At 40.8% G+C, this 18,907-nt stretch overlaps 1 protein-coding gene across 1 annotated transcript in view; it reads right to left on the bottom strand.

The window, feature by feature from the left end:
• IQCH (IQ motif containing H) overlaps positions 1-18,907 on the bottom strand; it is a gene marked incomplete at both ends in the record, with an annotated part of 190,358 nt that overhangs the window by 48,940 nt on the left and 122,511 nt on the right. The window contains 2 exons of the mRNA XM_084241286.1: positions 4,008-4,294; positions 7,878-7,998. Of these exons, the coding sequence (XP_084097412.1) occupies positions 4,008-4,294; positions 7,878-7,998 (408 nt within the window). The remainder of the gene's footprint in view (positions 1-4,007; positions 4,295-7,877; positions 7,999-18,907) is intronic.

The following is an 18,907-nucleotide window of genomic DNA, read 5'->3' as shown; positions in this document are numbered from 1 at the left end:
TAATTTTGCAACTGGGAAAACTAAAGACAAGAAAGGAATAAGCTCCAGGTAATAGAGTAATTTAGAAAAAGACCTACATTTGACTATTTGAAAGTTCAGTATGATGAAGAGCATTACATATAGACTTAAAACACAAATGATAAGTTTCTGTCCAACTATCGGAGGCACAGGTGTGGCAGGTGTAGAAGAAGACTGCATGTAAGGAGATTGCTTACATTGAACAAATAAATAGATTAATCAAATAGGTAAATATGTTAAAGATAAAGAGACTAGGGTTTCTCACTGTTGGAGAAGGCATTTACTTTTAAGTGTGGAAAAGGGGAAATCTGGAAAGAATTTTGAGGTGTTAGGTTGGAATTAAGATATTGGCAGGAACTCATAGTTTCAAAATATACACATAGCTTCTTTCCATGCTGATAGTACTTTCGCAAACATGGTGAATGTTCCTAAAATCCACCAGACTTTCTGTAAGAAGGGTGGCAAGTACTAACCCCACAAAGTCCCACAGTACAAGAAGAGCAAGGAAAGCAATGTTAGGACAGGAAGCAGAGAGGCTAAGGTGGGCAGGTTAAGTAGATTTTCTGGAAAAAAGGATAAAACCACAAAGATTGTGAGACTTGAATATGTAGAGCCCAACTGCAAATCTAAGGAAATACTGGCTATAAAGAGATGCAAGCTCTTTGAACTTGGAGGCCATAAGGAAAAAAAGCACCAAGTAGGTAATCCAGTTCTGAGGTTATGCTCACTTCAGTCTCTCTCTCTCTCTCTCTCTCTCTCTCTCTCTCTCTCTCTCTCCCCCTTTCCCCCTCGCTCCCTCTTTCCCTCTCTCCCTTCCTTCCTTCCTCTCTCCCTCGCTTCCTCCCTCCCTCCATTCCTCCCTCCTTCTCTGTCTCTGATAGATATAGGAATAATTATAGATGCTTGCCTGTATAAGTTTATGTGGTTATTGTTCACATATAACACCCATATATCTAAGCTTTGTCCACTGAGAGAGACCAGAAGCAATGACACTCCAGCAACAATGTAGCAGTGGAACCCCCAGATCTTAATGCCATCCTTCACTAAAATGACCCAAGACTTCTGGGTTGATCCTAGGTGTGGGGCAGGAGAAGTGTAAGATGAACTTGGAACACCCTATGGTGGTAGAAAGTACATCAAAAGTACACAAAAGCCATTCTGAAGGGTCTCCATGCTACCCAAATAGGGACAACTTTAGCATCAAAACAATGAAATTATCAAACTATAACTTACTGAAATGAATAGAAACTTACAAATTCAAAGTGGCATACACACATGAATACATGCAAATAAACAATGGAGAAGAAAAAACTCTTCCTTGCCATAGACTGCCAGCTAATACATGTATAAAGAACAATGGTATAGAAAATGACACCTTGACAGGAAAGTTGGTAATGAGTGGTTTTGTGGTTAGAAATTGATGAGGGATAAGACATTGGTGTACTTTTGGAACACATTTCCACAAAATAGTACTAATCAATTACAAAGGAAAACATAGTAATTTTATAGTGAAAACAACAGCTATAAAAAAAGGAAAACTACCACAAATGATAATCTGGGAGAAGAAATTTGCAAAATGTATCAAATTGGTGTTACTTGCAAAATGGCTAAAAATTATGCCAGTGGTTTTTGCAAATAGTCTAATATAGTACAGAGAGCTAACAAACTTCTCTCCCAAAATATAGAAACACCCTTGATATGCTCACCAAGAACTTCTAATTTTTTAATTAAACATTGTGACACAAATGGCAGTATCCTCAAGTATTAACAGGAAGGGTCATAGTTTGATCCAATCAGAGAATCTTGGGTTAATATTTATCTCATCCATCCAATGTCTGAACTTCTCTAAAAGCTTTGGCACCGCCATCCAGCATCTACTGGAATATATCTATTGTTTTTTCACTACTTCTTACATCAAATATTTAAGGAATACTTTTGTGCCAGTGCAGAGATAGTGCTGAGAATTGAGTAGAGAGCAAAAAGAAACATAGTGCATCTCTTTGGGGAGGTTACAGACTATGGGGGGGGGGCAGCTTTAATCATATAATCACATAAATAAGTTTAAAACTAACTGAGATAAGTGAAGAAGTATATGATAATATGAGGACTGAACAGGGGGCAATTTGACTGTCAGGGAAGGCTTCCCTAAGAAAGTATAGCTTGAACTGAACTGTAATCAATGGGAATGGGGTTAACTTGGTAAAAAAGAAGAAGCAAGACCATTTTAGGCAGAGGGGCAGCATGTGAAAAGGCCCTGTGGCAGGAGATAGTAAAATGAGAAAGGGGGGGGTTTAGAGAAACCAAGGAGGTTGGAAATGATAGGAAAAAAGAGAGTGAGTTTGGATGAGGAAAGGCTGGTATGGCACATGGAACCAGTAAAGTGAAGGGTGGGACCTTTAGCCCAGGAGCCCGGAAGGGGGTAGGGATCAGACCGGTTCTGTTTGGAGAAGATCCCTGTCATTGCTGTGTGCAGTTCTTAGTTTGCCCAAACTCAAAGAAATAAAAACTACAAGGCAATAAAACACGGTCCCCATAGTGCCATCCTCCGTATTATCCCAGGGACAACAGATCTAATCCTTCTTTCTCATGACAAAACATTTGGGGAGGACGGCCTCCCCTGCGTTTACTCCCTCTACTTTTCTGCCACCTAGCTCTTTCACCAAAGGCCATTGTTTCTGTCCTCCCTCCACCCCAGGCATATTTTGGAATGCCATTCAGTTTGTCCTTTTCTCTCTCAACATGTGGGTCTGAAAAAGGAATGTAAAACTGATGGAGTGCCTAGGAAGACAAATGGAAAATGATTATTGAACAAGCTGAAAACTGCCCAAAACATAAACTCTCACTCTGAAACCATCATCTGACTGAAATGGAGAATCATAAAACTGAGAATAATGAATATCAAACAACTAAAGTATATTTTCAGCACTGGATGGCCAGAGAATATCAGGAGAGGGAAGGCAGGAGGCCATTTCATCCTTTAGACAGAGTTCTGGTGACCCAACACTAAATAGGAGGAAGTGAACATTTTAAAAATAAATCCTGTGAAGCAAATAGCGAGCTTAAACATTACACTTTGGGGGAGAAGAAGCAAAACAAAGAAAGGTTAAAAATTATTATCTAGCATATTGTGCATCAGAGCCACCTATGTGCCCATGTGTGCCCACAGATGAAGCATTGAATAAATGCAATTGTGGTTGAATAATAATATTTAGGATATTATAGTCTATAAAATGTTTAACAACATGCAAAAATAGAACTATATTTATTTATAGTTATTTAACTATATTTATTTATTAACTATATGTATTTGTTTATTTACTGCATCCATCTGCAGTAAAAGCATGAAGATATGGAAAGGAATAAAAGCCCCAAGTGTATGAAAAGAGCTACCTCTGGGAGGACGCTCATCCTAGAAGGCCTGGCAAGAAGTCCGTGGACTGGAGGCTGGATAGGCACCTCTGTACGTCCTCGGCTAGGTTTGGGCATGTGAAGTTCACTATATTATTATTTAGACCCTCTATTATTTATGAAATACTTCCCAGTACATCTTTTAGAAGAAAAAATTGACAACCTGAATTGCTGGTAAATACTAATAAGGAGCAGAAACAAAGACTCTTAACTTCTTTTTAGTTATTGACTTTCTACTTGAGGAACAGATTCTAGACAGGTTTGATGTCTGGATGGCATAAGATATTTTCACCATAAGACCTGGCAGAACACAAATGGGCAGAATTGAGCCCCATCCAACAGACTGATGAGAGATGAGGTGCAGTCACTTAAACTCCAACTGTACCCAAATTAGAAGACCCTAGTCCTGTATTATGTGTCTGGTCTTATGTGGCATGGAAGGTGTAAATGCTGAATTTACAGAGTCAGCTTGTCAGAGGAGCAGTGAATCTTAGAATCGTTCTCCTATTCCTTGTTGCACGGGCATGGACAGTATGGAATCTACATATTTCAGTAGTTTACAAGGCATGAAGTCAACTTACCTGCTGTTCCAAGGTGATTGGATCAATAAACGTCACTAGGTTTATAGAAAAGTAACCAATGACATTTCTCATTTTACAAGCTTTTCCAATTCGGAGGCATAAAGAACTGAGAACTTGGGGATCCACTGACGTCTGAGGCATGGTGGTACCAGAGGAGATGAAGGCATCTTTGGCATGAAACTGGTCCCCCGTGGACAGCACCCTTATTTCTCCATTGGGTTCTATCAGCATGTCCACCATCAAGCTGGTGATACTTTGTGCTGGCGGGTATGCTTCAATTACACCTCCTGGAGGGAGAAGCACAGAGAAGGTGAAAGGATGTGATCCCATGGGCTGCACCCAGTGAGAGAAGAAGGAAAGAGGCTGAGCTTTGGCAGATGGACTCAGGCCCAGATTCTGCATTGGCCATTTCTTGTAAGACTTTGAGCAAATAGCTTTAATTCTCTGAACTTCATTTTCCTTATCTGTAAAATGGGCCTAAAACCTCTACTTCACCAGATTTTTGTGAAGATTAGAGATACCACATGTATAGTATGTAGCCCAATACTTGGCAAATAGTGGAGATTAAGGAATGGTTGTTTTGATTCAGATCATAATTAGGTAGACACTGTGAAGACCATGAAAGCAATGCCCATTCATTACACAAACAATGAACTAAAGGACTAAAGGCAGATCCCTCAGGAGAAATTAACTGCCCATTGTCCAGAGTTTGTACCTTGATGACCCCTGTTCTTTCTTCTTGAACGGCTTTTTGAAGTTTTGACACATTAGGGTTTTTATCAGGCATGAGAGAATACTGACTATTGTGTCAGCAAAAGAATTCCTATACAAAGTCAGTAGTAAAACATTTGAACAAGTGTGCTACCTCCTTGTTAATAATGAGAGCTTTGTAATTGATCATATTTTCCTTTTATCCTGAAGGTCAAAAACTTTAGAGGCAAATTGCATGCTCAGTGACAGGGATGACATTAGTCCTGACTAATTTTGTGGGACAGCTCAGTGGTATCCACAAAAGTTACATGGCCTGGTTTTCTGTTTGTGGTTTAACATGTCTTACTGTCTATTCCTTTTATAGAAAAACATTCGAAGTATTACTTGTAAAGAATTTGATGATGTAATTTAAAAGTAAAAACAATTAAGTTTTCCCTAGATAAGATGCCTCTGGAATCTGACAATATATTGATAAACTTGGCATATTTTTTACACATTTGCTGGAAGGTGACCTTTGCCCATGGCTTTGAATGGCATAGATGGTGAAATCCTGGGATTTTAGCAATTCTCAAATGCAGCCATCAGTTTCTTTATACAAAAGGCACTTTCTTTAAATGTCTCTATATTTGGTTGGAGCAGGCCCCAAAGAAAACTGAGTTTTAGAAGGAAAACTGATTTATCTATTTGGTTGGTTTGAGATGTGCTTGTCTTCAAATGAGGCCTACTGGCATGTGCTACTCCTACTAAACACTAGTTGTTTGGATTTAGCAAGGTAAATGCAACAAAACAGCAGCAGCAAAATCCATCAAAAGCAAAAAAAACCTACTGAGTCTCTCTGATTCAGTTGACTTTGTGGTTTTAGCTGTCACCTACTTTTTGAAAGGTAGTGCTTCAGTGGAAACACATTATCTTTTATACTCAGAAGATTATTTTTACTTCAAAGTTTCTTATTTGTACCATTTTTCTCAGATTCATGACCATAATCTTTTCACTGTTATTTTCTTTCCTTTCAAAGCAATTAATTCCTTTTTTTTGAAAAAAAAAAAAAGTATTGCCTTTGAGACAACCCTATGACAATATAGGAATCAAATCTGTAGCACATTTTGTGGCTGTAAGCATACTTGGGAGAGGAGAAATGAAATGAAAGAGGCAATGGTGGGAGAGGGTGGAGAGAGTCAGGAAACCAGCTCAGGCAGGGAGCATTTCTGCACATTGTCCTGTACGCCCTGGGCTCTGTGCCAGGCAGAGGTTAGAGAACACATAACTTACTAGAACCCAACTGTTGATGTGCTAAAACTGTGGAAGGTAATTGTGTTCCCATTCACTACCTATGTGTCATGTGATTTTGCTCTAGTTACTTCCTCACTTTAAGCCTATTTTGCCCATTCATTATGAAATTGGCTTAATAAAGCTTCCTCTGCTTCCCAGATAAGAATTGAATTTACAATATGGTTGAAAGAAAGAATAGAGATGAACAGGAGGTCACAGCAAAGCCTACGCTGTGTTTATAGAACTCAGAGGAGATATGGCTGGGAAAGCCCTTCATAATTCACAAAGCTCACATGAAAATAGGTTAAAGGAAGGTTTATAGGCTGATCTTAGAGGATCTGGAAACTTCCTAACAGCCTATCTTGGATGAACCTGGAGATCTTCATGGTCTTTCTCTCATAACTTGAAAAAGCCCCTGTTGATGATTTTTTAATGTAGGTACCTTAGTTTCTTCCATTTAAGCATGGCATTGGTGCTTAGTTTTACTTTTCTATCAATGGGTGCATGTGGAATTTTGTAGAATCACAGAAATTTAGATTTAAGTGGACACTGGAGATCATGCAGCATAACTTCCCACCCCCTTCTCACTATGAAGAATCTCTTTTCAGCTTCTTGTTAGATGGCTCACCATCCAATCCCTTGATTAAACCATTGACAGAGTGTTTCCTCCACCCTCACCACACACCCTACCCACCCAGTATATCTCAACAATCAACAGCTCCTTCCTTTCTGACACTCTCTCATACACTGAGCTAAATATATGAGCCTTTTATTGACTCCACTGTGCATTAATGGAGTAATTTTTTGGGTCAAGTCACTTAATCTTCTGTACCTCAGTTTCCCCATCTATAAAACAGGTTGATAATGGCATTTACCTCATGGAATTGTTAGGAAGAGCAAATTAATTAATATCCATATACTTAGAATAGTGCCTGGTACAAAATTAACACTAGCTGTGCTTATGTCATACTCACTGTCATCTGTGTGCTGTTGCTGTCATCCAGCACAATATTAGTGTGATGTTATTATATGTTAATGTTAATAAAATAATATTATGACAACAGCAGGGGATAGAGTGGAAAGGCATCTTCTGTGGCCTGTTATCCTAACCTCATTGTATGGGTAAGCATACAAGGAGATCTGCCTTACACTGTAACCTTCTAGAGTGTGCAGGGCATGTATGAGTGTAGCCCTCTCACAGCGACCTCTACAACTGGAGACAAGTATCATCTTCTCTATTCATTCCCCTCATTTGCAGACCTCCTAACCTCCTTAGAAAATGAGAATGAGTTAGGAGGAGGAGGATGAAAAGAATGGAGCTTGGCTTTATTCCCAGGCAGTAAAGGATCCTTTTTAGGAACTACCTTTAAAATTAGAAATGAGGTCATTTCTGCTCTTCTAGAAAATGGCCGAGGAAACTAACATTTATTAAAGACCCATTTGAGTCAGGCTCTTTGGTGGAAACATATGTACCTATATTTCAGTGACTTCTCCCAACAACCCTGTAAAGTAGGCAAGTGGGGAAACTGAGCCTCTGAGGGTTTAAGAACCTCGCTCAAAGTCATGGATGAGATCCAGACCCACGTCATCTCATTCCAAAAGCAACCCTTCAGGAGAGGTTTTTGGTACAATAAAAGGGGGTTGGAGGTAGCCATAATCTTGAACTATGGATATCATGCTTGGTATGCTTGGTACCTATTTACTTAAGAGACTGAGTGCAAGATAAATATTTAGGCAAGGTTTAAAAGCAAATAAAATCTGCTTGTAAGAGAACTTTTCATAAACAACACAAGAGATGCAAGATATTTAAATTGGCCCCAAGTTGACCCAGAACTAAAATTCTAGGTTGTGTAGCCTAATCCTCAATAGAAACTTTACAGTCTTATTTACCTTGACTGAGAAATGTTTGGAGGAATTTCCTCCACGTCGGGAACCGTTTCTCATTGACTGGCTGTGCGTGCTGTGCTAAAATGCCCGCCAGCTCCTCGGAGATCTTCACCAAAGCTGGCTCCTGCAGAAACAAATTAAATAGAACCACAAGCAATTTTACTACAGAAATGAAAACTGCTTGTGGAGTGATTAAAAACCAGGCCTCCAACAGGCAAAAAAAATGTGGTTACTGTTTACCCAGAGTCAGAAAGCCATTTTCAAATTTTTCTCTATTTTTCCAGCCATATCAGTTTTCATATTTCAAAGTGATTTGGCCCCCGAAATATTGCTGACAATTGTGTTCTGTTGTCTCTGAAAGACAGCCTTTTGTGTGGGCATCAGGAAACCCCAGTTTCAGACCTACTGCCGCCTGACCAGCTGAGTGTCCTGGGGCAATGAGCCTTTCCACTCGGGACCTCAGTTTCCCTTTATGTAAAGAATAGGGCCATTGTATTCCTAAGATCCTTCAGACTTGAATATTTTTATCCTAATACCTTACTAGGGCTGACCATGGGAAAGATTATGGGGCTGGCAGTGTCTTTCTGTGGCACCTCCTTCTCTTTTATCTGTGCCCTTTTCCTCTTGTTGTTGGGCCCCTCCTACCCTATAATTTCATAAACTGTGGTTGACACTAAAGGTAGAATTTTAGGTGGGGCAGAATGCAAGATTTTAGGTGAGAAAGGGGTATTGGGCACCCTTAATCTACTTGACATACTCCTAGGATCATAGCCTCATCTGACTAGATATGAGGCTGATGCTCTATCATCATAAAACCACCTGAAACTTAGAGGCTCCATTTAAGATGAAAACAGTAGGAAACCCTTTAATGAACAAGAGACCTGGATTTTAGATAAAAAACAGCCTCGGTTTGCCAGGACAATTTTTTTGGTTAAAGTCTTAAAAATGTAGTCTCCAAAATTCTTTGGTTAAAGTTTTAAAGTCTTAAAAGTTTTCAAATAGAAGCCCCGCTCATTGGATCTTTTTCTGCCAGAGTTGGGCAGATGCAAGACCATTTGATAGACAGTATTTATATCTCCAATATGGGACATTGACAAAAAAAATTCAGGCTTGCTTTGGGCTGCTGGGAGACTTTCAAATCTGTGAGTGAGCACTCAGCAATTCAGAGAAATTGTAAAAAAATGGAAACTGTGAAAAATCTTAGAAATAATTTGTATACTCATTTATTTCCAGTTTCCCAACAAGGTAGGTCTGCCCTACCTCCCTTCCCCCCAGAACATCTGGTTCATTCTGGGTCCAGTGCCTTCTGAGGATTTACAATAGAAGGCAAATGTCTGGAAAGTATATTCTAGGCAGGTCCAAATAATCTGATTAATTTCTGAAATACCCAGAAAATCCTGGTAGGAGAGTTAGCTTAGTAAGTGCTTGACACACAAAACAAAAATGCCATGAGAAACAGAGAATGCCCCGGCCCTGCACTCAGTTCAGGATGACTCGCTGCACAGCTGGGGAGGTCTGCTAAGAAGGGCTGGGGAGGCAGCATGCAGCGAGCCTCTGCCTTGTGAGGTGGAGGCAGAGAAAACTGCTCTCAAAGCAGTGGGACTCTCCCCTGTCACATCCTGCACAGTGTACACATTTTTTCTGGTCTTTCCTATGCATTACCTCATCTCCCCAAAGCCCTGCATCTAAATCATCAACAAACACACAAAATTCCCAGTTCCAATAATGTGGACTCCTTTGTTCCTTCTGTGAGCACTGCGCTCCAAACCAATCTTTCTTCTTGCGTTGTACTTGTTTCAGTTAAAATCATTCTACGCTAGCACAGAAGACCAATTGTCTATGATTCATGAAGTGATTCTCATCTTGCTCTGGACAACCTAGTGTCGAGGCCACAAAACTTGAGGGCCAGCCCCTCAACCAGGATAGGGGAGGCTTCCTTGTTCTGCCTTGATTGAAGAGCCTTTTTTGCTCTGCTTCTGAAAGGCAGTAAACCATCTACTCAGTTATCTGCTATGTGGCCATTCATGGCAAGACAATATATTTCTCAAAAAGTACAGGTCCTCAGAATAGTTAAAATAGGGTCTCCCTGGTGGCTCAAGGGGTTAAGCACAGTACTGTGAAGCTATCTGCAGCCTCTGCAGCACAAGTTCGATCCCTGATCAGCTAGGGAGTTACCCACATGGTGCAGCAGACCTCTCCTGTCTCTCCTGCTGCTCCCCTCAGCAGTGTATATCAATCAGTCTGCCTGTTCTGCTCCTCACTCTGTCTCAGGTGAATCCTCTCACCCCCCCACCTCTGGCCTGTACCCCAGTTCTTGTGTGCCTAAATAAATAAATTTTTTTAAAGAATAGTTAAAATAACAGGGACCACAGGAAAGCAGAGGTTGGCAGGGGTTGGGGGAGGAAGGGGAGTTAGTGTTTACTGGGTACAGAGTTTCATATCCCAAGATGAAAAGAGGCATTGAGATGGGTGGTGGTGATGTCTGCACAACATTATGAAGGTATATAATACCATTGAAGTGTGCACTTAAAAATAGTTAAAAATAGTTAATAAACTAAATTTTACATTATGTATATTTTACCACAATTTAAAAAACAGGGAATAACTTACAGAATGTCAGGGCTTTTAAGTAGCCACACTAGCAAAACAAAACAAAAAAAAAAAACAATGTTTATGTATTTTGGAGGGTGAAGATGTGAAAGAGGTGAAAACCTTGCAACCCAAATCTTGAAGCTAAATCTCCATCAACTTGAGAATCAAGGAGAATGTCAGCATGACATGCAGAAGGCCATCTGCAACCTGATCTCTCTCCCTAGTGTAGCCTCATTTCTCTCTTTTTCAGTTCCCAGCCTTGCCCCAAACTGCCCTGGCTCAGTCTCTTTCCTCTGTCTTCCTTCTTCCTCTTTCTCCCTTTCTGAATTAGTTCCTGTCATTTTTTCCTCCAGGAAACCTTCCATGCACCCCTCATGGGATCTTATTTCAGCCAGAGTCAGGCAGATGCATCATCATTTCTTTGACCTCCTCAGTTCCTTGGGGGATTCTAAGTTCAGTAGCTTCGGGATCATTTCCCTGGTGCTTCCTCAGGGAATGTTTGTGAAATGCATCTTGGTAGTGGTAAACCCCAGGGTCCAGCCCTTAATAGCTAATATTATAGGAGAGAAAATGTGGAACTTGTCACCATGTTCCCTCCATGCTGTCAGGAGACACCTGGGGAAGGTGACCACTGAGGAACCACCAGTTCTTCTGGGGTGGATTTGATGGGATTGCCTCCTCCTGAGGGGCACTGGGAAGAAAAATGAGGTGGTACTTATGAAGCATCACTCAGTAGCAACTGCTTTGTGAGGACCAATAGTGATCTGTAAGACTGTGGCTCGTGTGAGGCATCCAGATGCTAGGCCAGGCCACTGCCACTGCCACTGCCTCTGCTTACAAAGCCAACCATTCTGTCTGACCCACAGCGTTTGTGCTGTGTATTAAGCCACAGCAAGGGGGGAGATTTCCTAGAGGAAAGTCTGCTGCAGGAATCTGGAGGCTGAATCATGTCCCATCATGAGAAGTACACAGCTGAAGGCATTGGCTGGATAATGCTGGGGCACACAGAGGCAGCTTGGGGCCACGATTAACTCCCTAAGAAAAAGACATGGAGAGGAATAATGGGAGGGGTGTTAATTGTTTGATTTATTTCTTTATTTTGCAAGTCTCTGATAGGAAATATAAGGATTATATTAAGAATGACCTTGCTATCATCCCTGCAAAAAGGGAACAGAGCAGAACCTGTAGCTCATATATTCAAAAAAGAGCAGAAAAATGACATTGTGTGTAAGAGCTTCATTTTATCGCTCCCCACCCCCAACCCCCATCACCCTCAACAGTTTCTGCTGGAGATTTGGAAGCTGCTTGTGAACTGATAGGTGAGGCCAGACCTCAGATCTTGGTGCAGAGGACTCCATCACAGCAGTGGAGTAACAAGCTAAGAACACTCTCTTCCTAATAAGGAACGAGGGCTTAGTTTCTCAGGGGGAGTTTCTGTTCTCTAGTGTTTGCCGGTGGCTTACTTCAAACATAAGTACCACAACTTTAAGGGCAGATGATAGAAAGGGACAATCTGTAGTTATTCAGGCTTATTCTGTCCAGAATAAACTTAGGTACACACATACACCACACACAGACATACAAAATTATGCCAGACAAATCCCTAAATTCATGTGAATCATCTTGCCATAGCAGGTTCACGTTCATGTTCTCATGTGGTCCTTTTAATACCACAAAGAGGTCAGCCTGTGCAGTGGTAATATTCTCCCACTTTATAGATGGGAAGTAGAGGCACCTAGAATGAAGAGGCATGTGTGAGATGACTTGCTGAGTGGTGAAATTCTTTTATTGGATGATTTTCCACATGTGACTGAAGACAGAAAAAAATGGAGTACGGGGAACCATTGCTAGTTTGCTTCCTTCACCTTTTCAACCTCTCTAATGTAGCCATAGCTGGAGATGGATAGCTGGCTAGCTGCCTGGCTGTCTATAATGTCCTTTATAAGCTGTCACCTGGGCACATCTTCTACTTACAAACTTGTGGAATGAACAGACAGAGAGTTCCTTGTCAGTGAGTCACAACAAGGTTATGGGCTATCAGTCAGTGCTTCTAAGATGCTATAATCTATATGGAGCAGAGAATTTAGAATGAAGGACTCTGGGGATAAGAAAAAGAAAGTATATATTTTGTGGATGGTAAATACATGTTAGAAAACTGCACTTTAATTTTTGAAAAAATTCAAAATTCCAGATTGTTATTCCATTGTGATCAGGCTGGCTCTGGCAATGCACATTAGCAGCTGGCCTTTGTGGCGCAGATACGCCCGAGCCCTTTCCATCCAGGTGAAACTTTGGCCCCATATGTGCCACTGCAAAGGCTTGTCATCTTTTCTTGGGTTCCTACATTTACCCCATAGTCTTAACCTTGGAAGCTTCCAAGACAGAAGGGGCCTCCATCAGCTCGACCAGTGCATCCTGGGATTCTTGCCTGTCACACATGGACATTGCCTCTCAGCTCTCTCTTTTTCTATCAAGAAAGCATAAATTTAAAGGAAGAGATATTTGACTGAAGGAAATTCAGGGTATCTCAGGGGAAACAGCTAGCATATCCAATTTAATACTGCCCTCAATGAGTAAGCTACTTCAAACTCCAGAGAGTTAACTTTCTCAAGTAAATTCTCTCTTTTTCTCTGTGTATGTGTGTGTTTGTGTGTTTGTGTGTGTGTGTGTGTGTGTACTGAGATGGAAGAGTAAGAAGGAATACAAATTAGAAAGCTCTAAATATCAATCCCATCAAAACTCATATTTTATTTTAGAAGCTCCTTTGCCAGATCTGCAGAGGTGAACTAAGTAAAATAACTCACTGAGCAAATTACCCCCAGTCTCCCACATCAGACATTGGTAGTGTTCAAAAGAGAAACCACGGTTCCTCCCTGGATGGTTCTGCTTTATAAAGACTTCTGATATTCCCAAACAGAGGAATGGAGAAATGAGGAAGATGGAGGTAGAGTGAAGACCTTGTGCTCACCTCCTCCAGGTGCTCACAACTAGATAGTAGCCAAACAATGCCAAAAGGCCCCTGAGGGAAGAAAGGGCAACTACAGCAAACACTAAGAGAAACAGTTGGGGGTTGGGGTGTAGAAAAAATTTTAAGTGAACTGTGTTTAAGTGACAGTGGGGCAGTACAACCCACAATAGGAGGACTACTGTGTGGAGACCCCCCGCAGGACTCTTAAGACTCAGCACTATAGGGGATGAGGGAGCATGAAGAGCTTGCGCCCAGGACAGAGAGTACACTGTTGGATGGCTGCCGGATTACAGCCAGAGCAAGAGCAGAATGCAGAGCAAGAAACGGAGGTTGGAATAAGGTCAAAAGGGCAAGATAATGACCTGAAAACTAAGCAAAACTGTGAGCAGTGAAAGGGACCATATGGACCATCTAAGACAAATGCCTCATGTAACAGAAGAGGGAATGGAACTTGTACAGTCATACGGTGAGACCGCAGGAGCGATCTGGCTGCCTTTTGACTCCTGGGGGAGCCTCTCACCACCCCTGCTGCCTCTTTCAGAGGGTAAAGTGTGGGGTGCCATGAATGGTGATCAGGATTTGAATTGCCTAGTGGCACAGAGATGGAGAGAAGGGGAGGGATTTCAAATATGCGAGTGAATTTAGACAGGTTTCTTTGCTGTGCCTGGGATACATTTTACATTGTCATTATTTTTTTTTTTTTTTGGTAAAATAATAACTCATTTCTTGGTAGCTTACCTTGGGCAGGCCTGTGGTGCTTGGGGGTTTATATATACATATTATATATATATATTTATGTATATATATATTTTAATCTCAGTTACTCTCCGATGTAACTATTATCATCTCCATTTCATGTCACAACACCATGAAGTAGCAAAAAGGACACAAATCCAGCAGCTACCAGTATACCACAGTGCAGTAGAGTCTGTGTCTGTAACTGCCATAGGGGTATCAATGGTCAGTCTGGGTCAGACTAGATGGTCCACGTGATGCTAAGTCTGTGCTGTCAAAGTTATGAGACATTGGTGGAGTGGACCTCTGTTGTTGACTGCTCAGCAACTTCAACCCCTCTTTCATGGTAATATTATGCCAAACTTCCTCTTAGGAACTGCCCCTACCCCATTACTAGCTGTGCAGATTAATTGAGAGTAACAGCAACCTCAGCACGAGGGTGGACTCTTGATTGGCAAAGCCATACCCTGACCACAGTGCTTGGTCCAGGACAGACACAGGATCCAATCAAACATCATGAAGCACTTGCTGGGGCCTTTTAAGAAAGAAGCTTTGTGCTTTTTCGAGAATGCTTCCTGGCAAGATAGTCTCTTTTCATATTGCTTGGCCCAGGACAAGCTCCAGGACCTCATGGCAGCCATACTGCCATCCTGAGGACAGCAACCTTAGGGTGGAATGAAGTACACACACTGAGAGGAGAGAGAAAGTCACTTCATCCTGGGAGATACTGAACCACTGGATTAAGGCTTTGTTGGAATCCAGATCAATCTTTGGATTTTCAGTTACCAAAGATAGTAAAATCTCTTTATTTTAAAGTCATTTTGAGTTGGATTTCCTGTTGCTTGAAGTTTAAACACTTTAAACTGATGCAAATGGGTGGGCCAAACCATGGACCCGCAATGCATGATGGACCTTAAGCCAGCAAATGCTCTGATCACTCTGTATGGTTACTCTCATTCTGCAGTCAGTCGTGAAGTTTTTGCTCCTTCTTTGCCATTTAGATCATTAGAAGTAGTCCCTTTTTAGAGTGCAAAAATATGCTGAAAGGGTGAAGAAAAAATGAAAATGTCTTCAGCAAGTCATAAACTACCTCCCACACCTACTTAAAGTTTAAGGACTGCTTTAATACTCCATGTTTAATTGTTAATTGAGAATTTAAAAATCAAAAATGCCAACTTTGCCTTCGATGAGATGGAAAATTATGCTGCTGTAGAAGGTAACATAATGTAAAACAGCCAACATTACCAAGGCACACAAATGTTTTTGGTATGTAAAATTGCTTTGTAAAATATTTGCTCCATCTGCTGAAAGCGGCAAAGACAATTTTCCCTTGATAGCTAATGGCCCATTTCGGCTGTGTGGCAAGTGATTCGCTGCGGTGGCGGCTCTCATTAAACAGAATGGTGAAAATGCGGTATATAATTCCATACTTATGTAGTATTATCCACTCGCTGCTTCTCAAGGAGTTGGTCCCTCATTATCCAGGCCTCCACCTTGCACCAACGTGCAGGCCTAGCAGTTGATTTGACTTGAGAAGCGTTTTGTCCAACTGAGGCACATATGTTGCAGCTCCATTCCAAAGCTCAGCACAACTGCTTCCCCCCCACCAGAAACAGTAGAGAGGTTCATTCCCTTTCAACTTTCCAGCACTTAAGCTGCTGTTTCTTTTTTCCCCTCACTGCAGGGGGTCATGGTTTTCTTTCTAGGCTCACCCTGTCGCACTGCATGCTGGGGGTTTCAATAGATAAAGATTAAGCGTTTCTTGGAAATGGGTAATGGGATTTTGCAGAAACACGAATGCAGGAAATATTTTCTCCAGGTCAAAACAGCCACCATCAAACCCTGACACTGTCCAGGGTTTGCAGTGTATGTGGCTGTCTACCGTCTCTCTCTTTAAAGGAGCTGTTTGCCCTGCACCCTGAATTGCTTCAACATCTGCTAAAGAAACAATTAAAAATAAATAATCATGGTGGTTTAAAAAAAGAAGAATATGTTCATGTTTGGGGAATGATATTAAAAAGTAGTTACAGCAGCAAGTGGCTGATTTTTACAAAATATTTTTAATGTAGAAGATGATCTTAAAGAAAACTATATTAAATATATGAGTGACATCAAGTAAATACATATGACTGTTTTAAAGATTACACAATATGTTAAAGCAGAAACCATGCAGTTTTAAAATCAACCATAAATGCAAGTAGCCATAATTATTATTATTGGTAATAGGTTTCTTTCCAGCTAGAGAAATATTACTATTTGAGAAAATTGCGTATGCTGACAAAGCTCTTTAACTAAAAATTAAATACAAAAGGAAACACATATGACCTTTGAACTTGTTTTTTCATTCAAGTAGTTGGTGAGAAGGATGGGTTTGTGGAATGAAATGAGAGACTATTAGGAGAATTTATGGTTTAATTTATACAAAAGAAATGGCTAGCATCTCCTCTTAAGCAAAGAGAAGAGCTGTGCCTTCTTTGGTATTTCCATATTTACAGATTCATGTACTTGATGAGGCTGTAATAGCATTATATATTTATTATTGTTTTTATTCTCGAGATCATGCTCATTAACATAACAGGCTAATAAATCAGTGAGTTCTAAAAGTGAGGATTTTGTTTGATCTAGCACCATTGTACCATTGTCCGCATCTTCTCAAGGGCATCCCTTTCTCATCAAGGGGCACAGAGGACAGATGACCAGAAGCAAATGGCAGAGTTGCCGGCAGAAGAGAGTAAAACTCATTCTGAATCTGTTCCAAATACCCAAGCCTGCTCTGTGGTTTTCAGCAGAGCGGACATTTCCAAAAGAACTCCAACAGGGACTTCCTGGATGTGAAAACACTAACCAATTCTCGTTCCTCTCATCTTTTGCTTTATTCCTTCCTTCCACGCTGTTATTGCGAAAAACTGGCAGTTAAATTCAATTGATTCAAAATATTCTGGATCCATATGGCTGCCAACCCTGGAGCTGAAGCGGCGATAGCGCCTCACTGCTGTTCTCAAGCATTTGCCTCTCCCCTAGTCCCCAGATGGTGGGAGTAACATTTAAACCTCCTTTTCTCTGCCTTGTACAATAGACCTTGGCACCATTTCAACTGTTTACTCCGGTAATTAACAGCTCTGATACCACAACAATTACAACTCCTACACTCTCACCACAATAATGCTATGAATTAGTGAGAGCTAATGGCTGGAAGGTAGAGTGTTTCCAGACTGTGAGATCTGTGCATTTTTAGAATAAAATAAAAGGTACAAACAGCACGCTTGCAGTAGACAATGATTACCTAGTAATTAGTTTACACAAAGCTTCCTATTTAATGGCAAAACGCTGTAATTAACGTGTGACAGAAAATCAAAGGGTACTTTGTAAGCATATGAAAAATTAACACTGCAGGCCCATAGCTTTATGTACTGATTAGAAGCATATTAAATCAATAGGACACACAAACCAACAGCTTGTATAGCTGATTATTATAGGTCCTCGGAAGGGGTACCCTGCTTTCATTTAACTTAGGGAGGCAATTTTCCTTCTCCTGTCATCTTCCTCTGGCACAGAGAAGCACCTCAAACCCTGGCAGCTTCATGAAAATAACCATTGAACTGGAAGAAAACATTCTAAGTCATTTTCAGAGATAAGAAAAAATATGTAAATGATTAAGACTTTCCAATGATTGTGGTGACGTGCTGTTACACTAATTAGAAAACACACCAACTGGAACCAGAAAATGAAGACACCCGGTCTCAATCTTTTGGTCAGAATGATCTCTACTTTATCAGGTCAGTGCCTCTTTACTCTACAGGCAGAAAGTTCAAATAACTGGAATTATTTTTCTGTTTTCAAATTGTAATAAACCAGGCTGCTCTTAAGATTTATTCTTTTAAAGGCATCTGGCTAAATCACTGCATCGACACAATTATGTCAGCATAAGGTATCGCCAACAATCATAATCATATATAGTGGTAATTGATGCGATATTGTGGAAGCCTACAAGGTCCTAAAGGACCAAAGAAAGATGAAATTATACCTGTATTTAATTGTAATGCAATTTTATGGTAATATTAATAAAAAAGGTAGAATTTCTGAGGATTTATTACATGCCAAGTACATTGTTAGACATTTCACCAGGGTTATCTCATTTAATTCTCACGTCTTCCCCACGAGGCAGGTACTAATATTGTCCCGATTTACAGATGAAGAGATGGAGATTTGGAGAGCTGAACTGATTTGTCCATGGTTCCCCACAGTAGCCTCTGTGTGCCTGCGCTATGGAATCCCACAAAGCCAGATCACCTCTGTTATCCCCAAATGTTCAATTATTCAGACTAGCCTATTCCAACACTCATTCTGCTTAAAAAGGCATTTAGCATGTCAAACCTGGAATAGGAGACTGAAAAAACAGAAACAAACTGAATACTTTGTTGCTTATCCAAAAAACGGGCTTTAAATGCTTGTCATCTTTTTAATGTTATCTGATTATGAGGACAGGCTATTCAAAGTTTGTAAGAATTTACAGATCAAAGGGTGCTATTTAAACTCATTCTCATCATCTATGCACATAAATAAGATGTGAGGAATGTGAGGCATTAGTTGTAAAGGCTAAATCCTAGGGAAGGGGACAAGGCTCCCGGTCCTCTGCTCTGCAGCTCTGAGGTGTAGATACAGACAGATGGTAGGTACCATCACCCTGCTCCCTGTCTTTCCGGAGGACAGCAGCACTGTCAACCAGGAAAGGGAAGAA

The sequence above is a fragment of the Talpa europaea genome (genome assembly GCF_964194135.1).
Source record: "Talpa europaea genome assembly, chromosome: 8".
NCBI lineage: Eukaryota > Metazoa > Chordata > Mammalia > Eulipotyphla > Talpidae > Talpa > Talpa europaea.
Note: the sequence above shows the minus strand (reverse complement) of the source record. Positions and strands in the feature narration are given on the sequence as shown.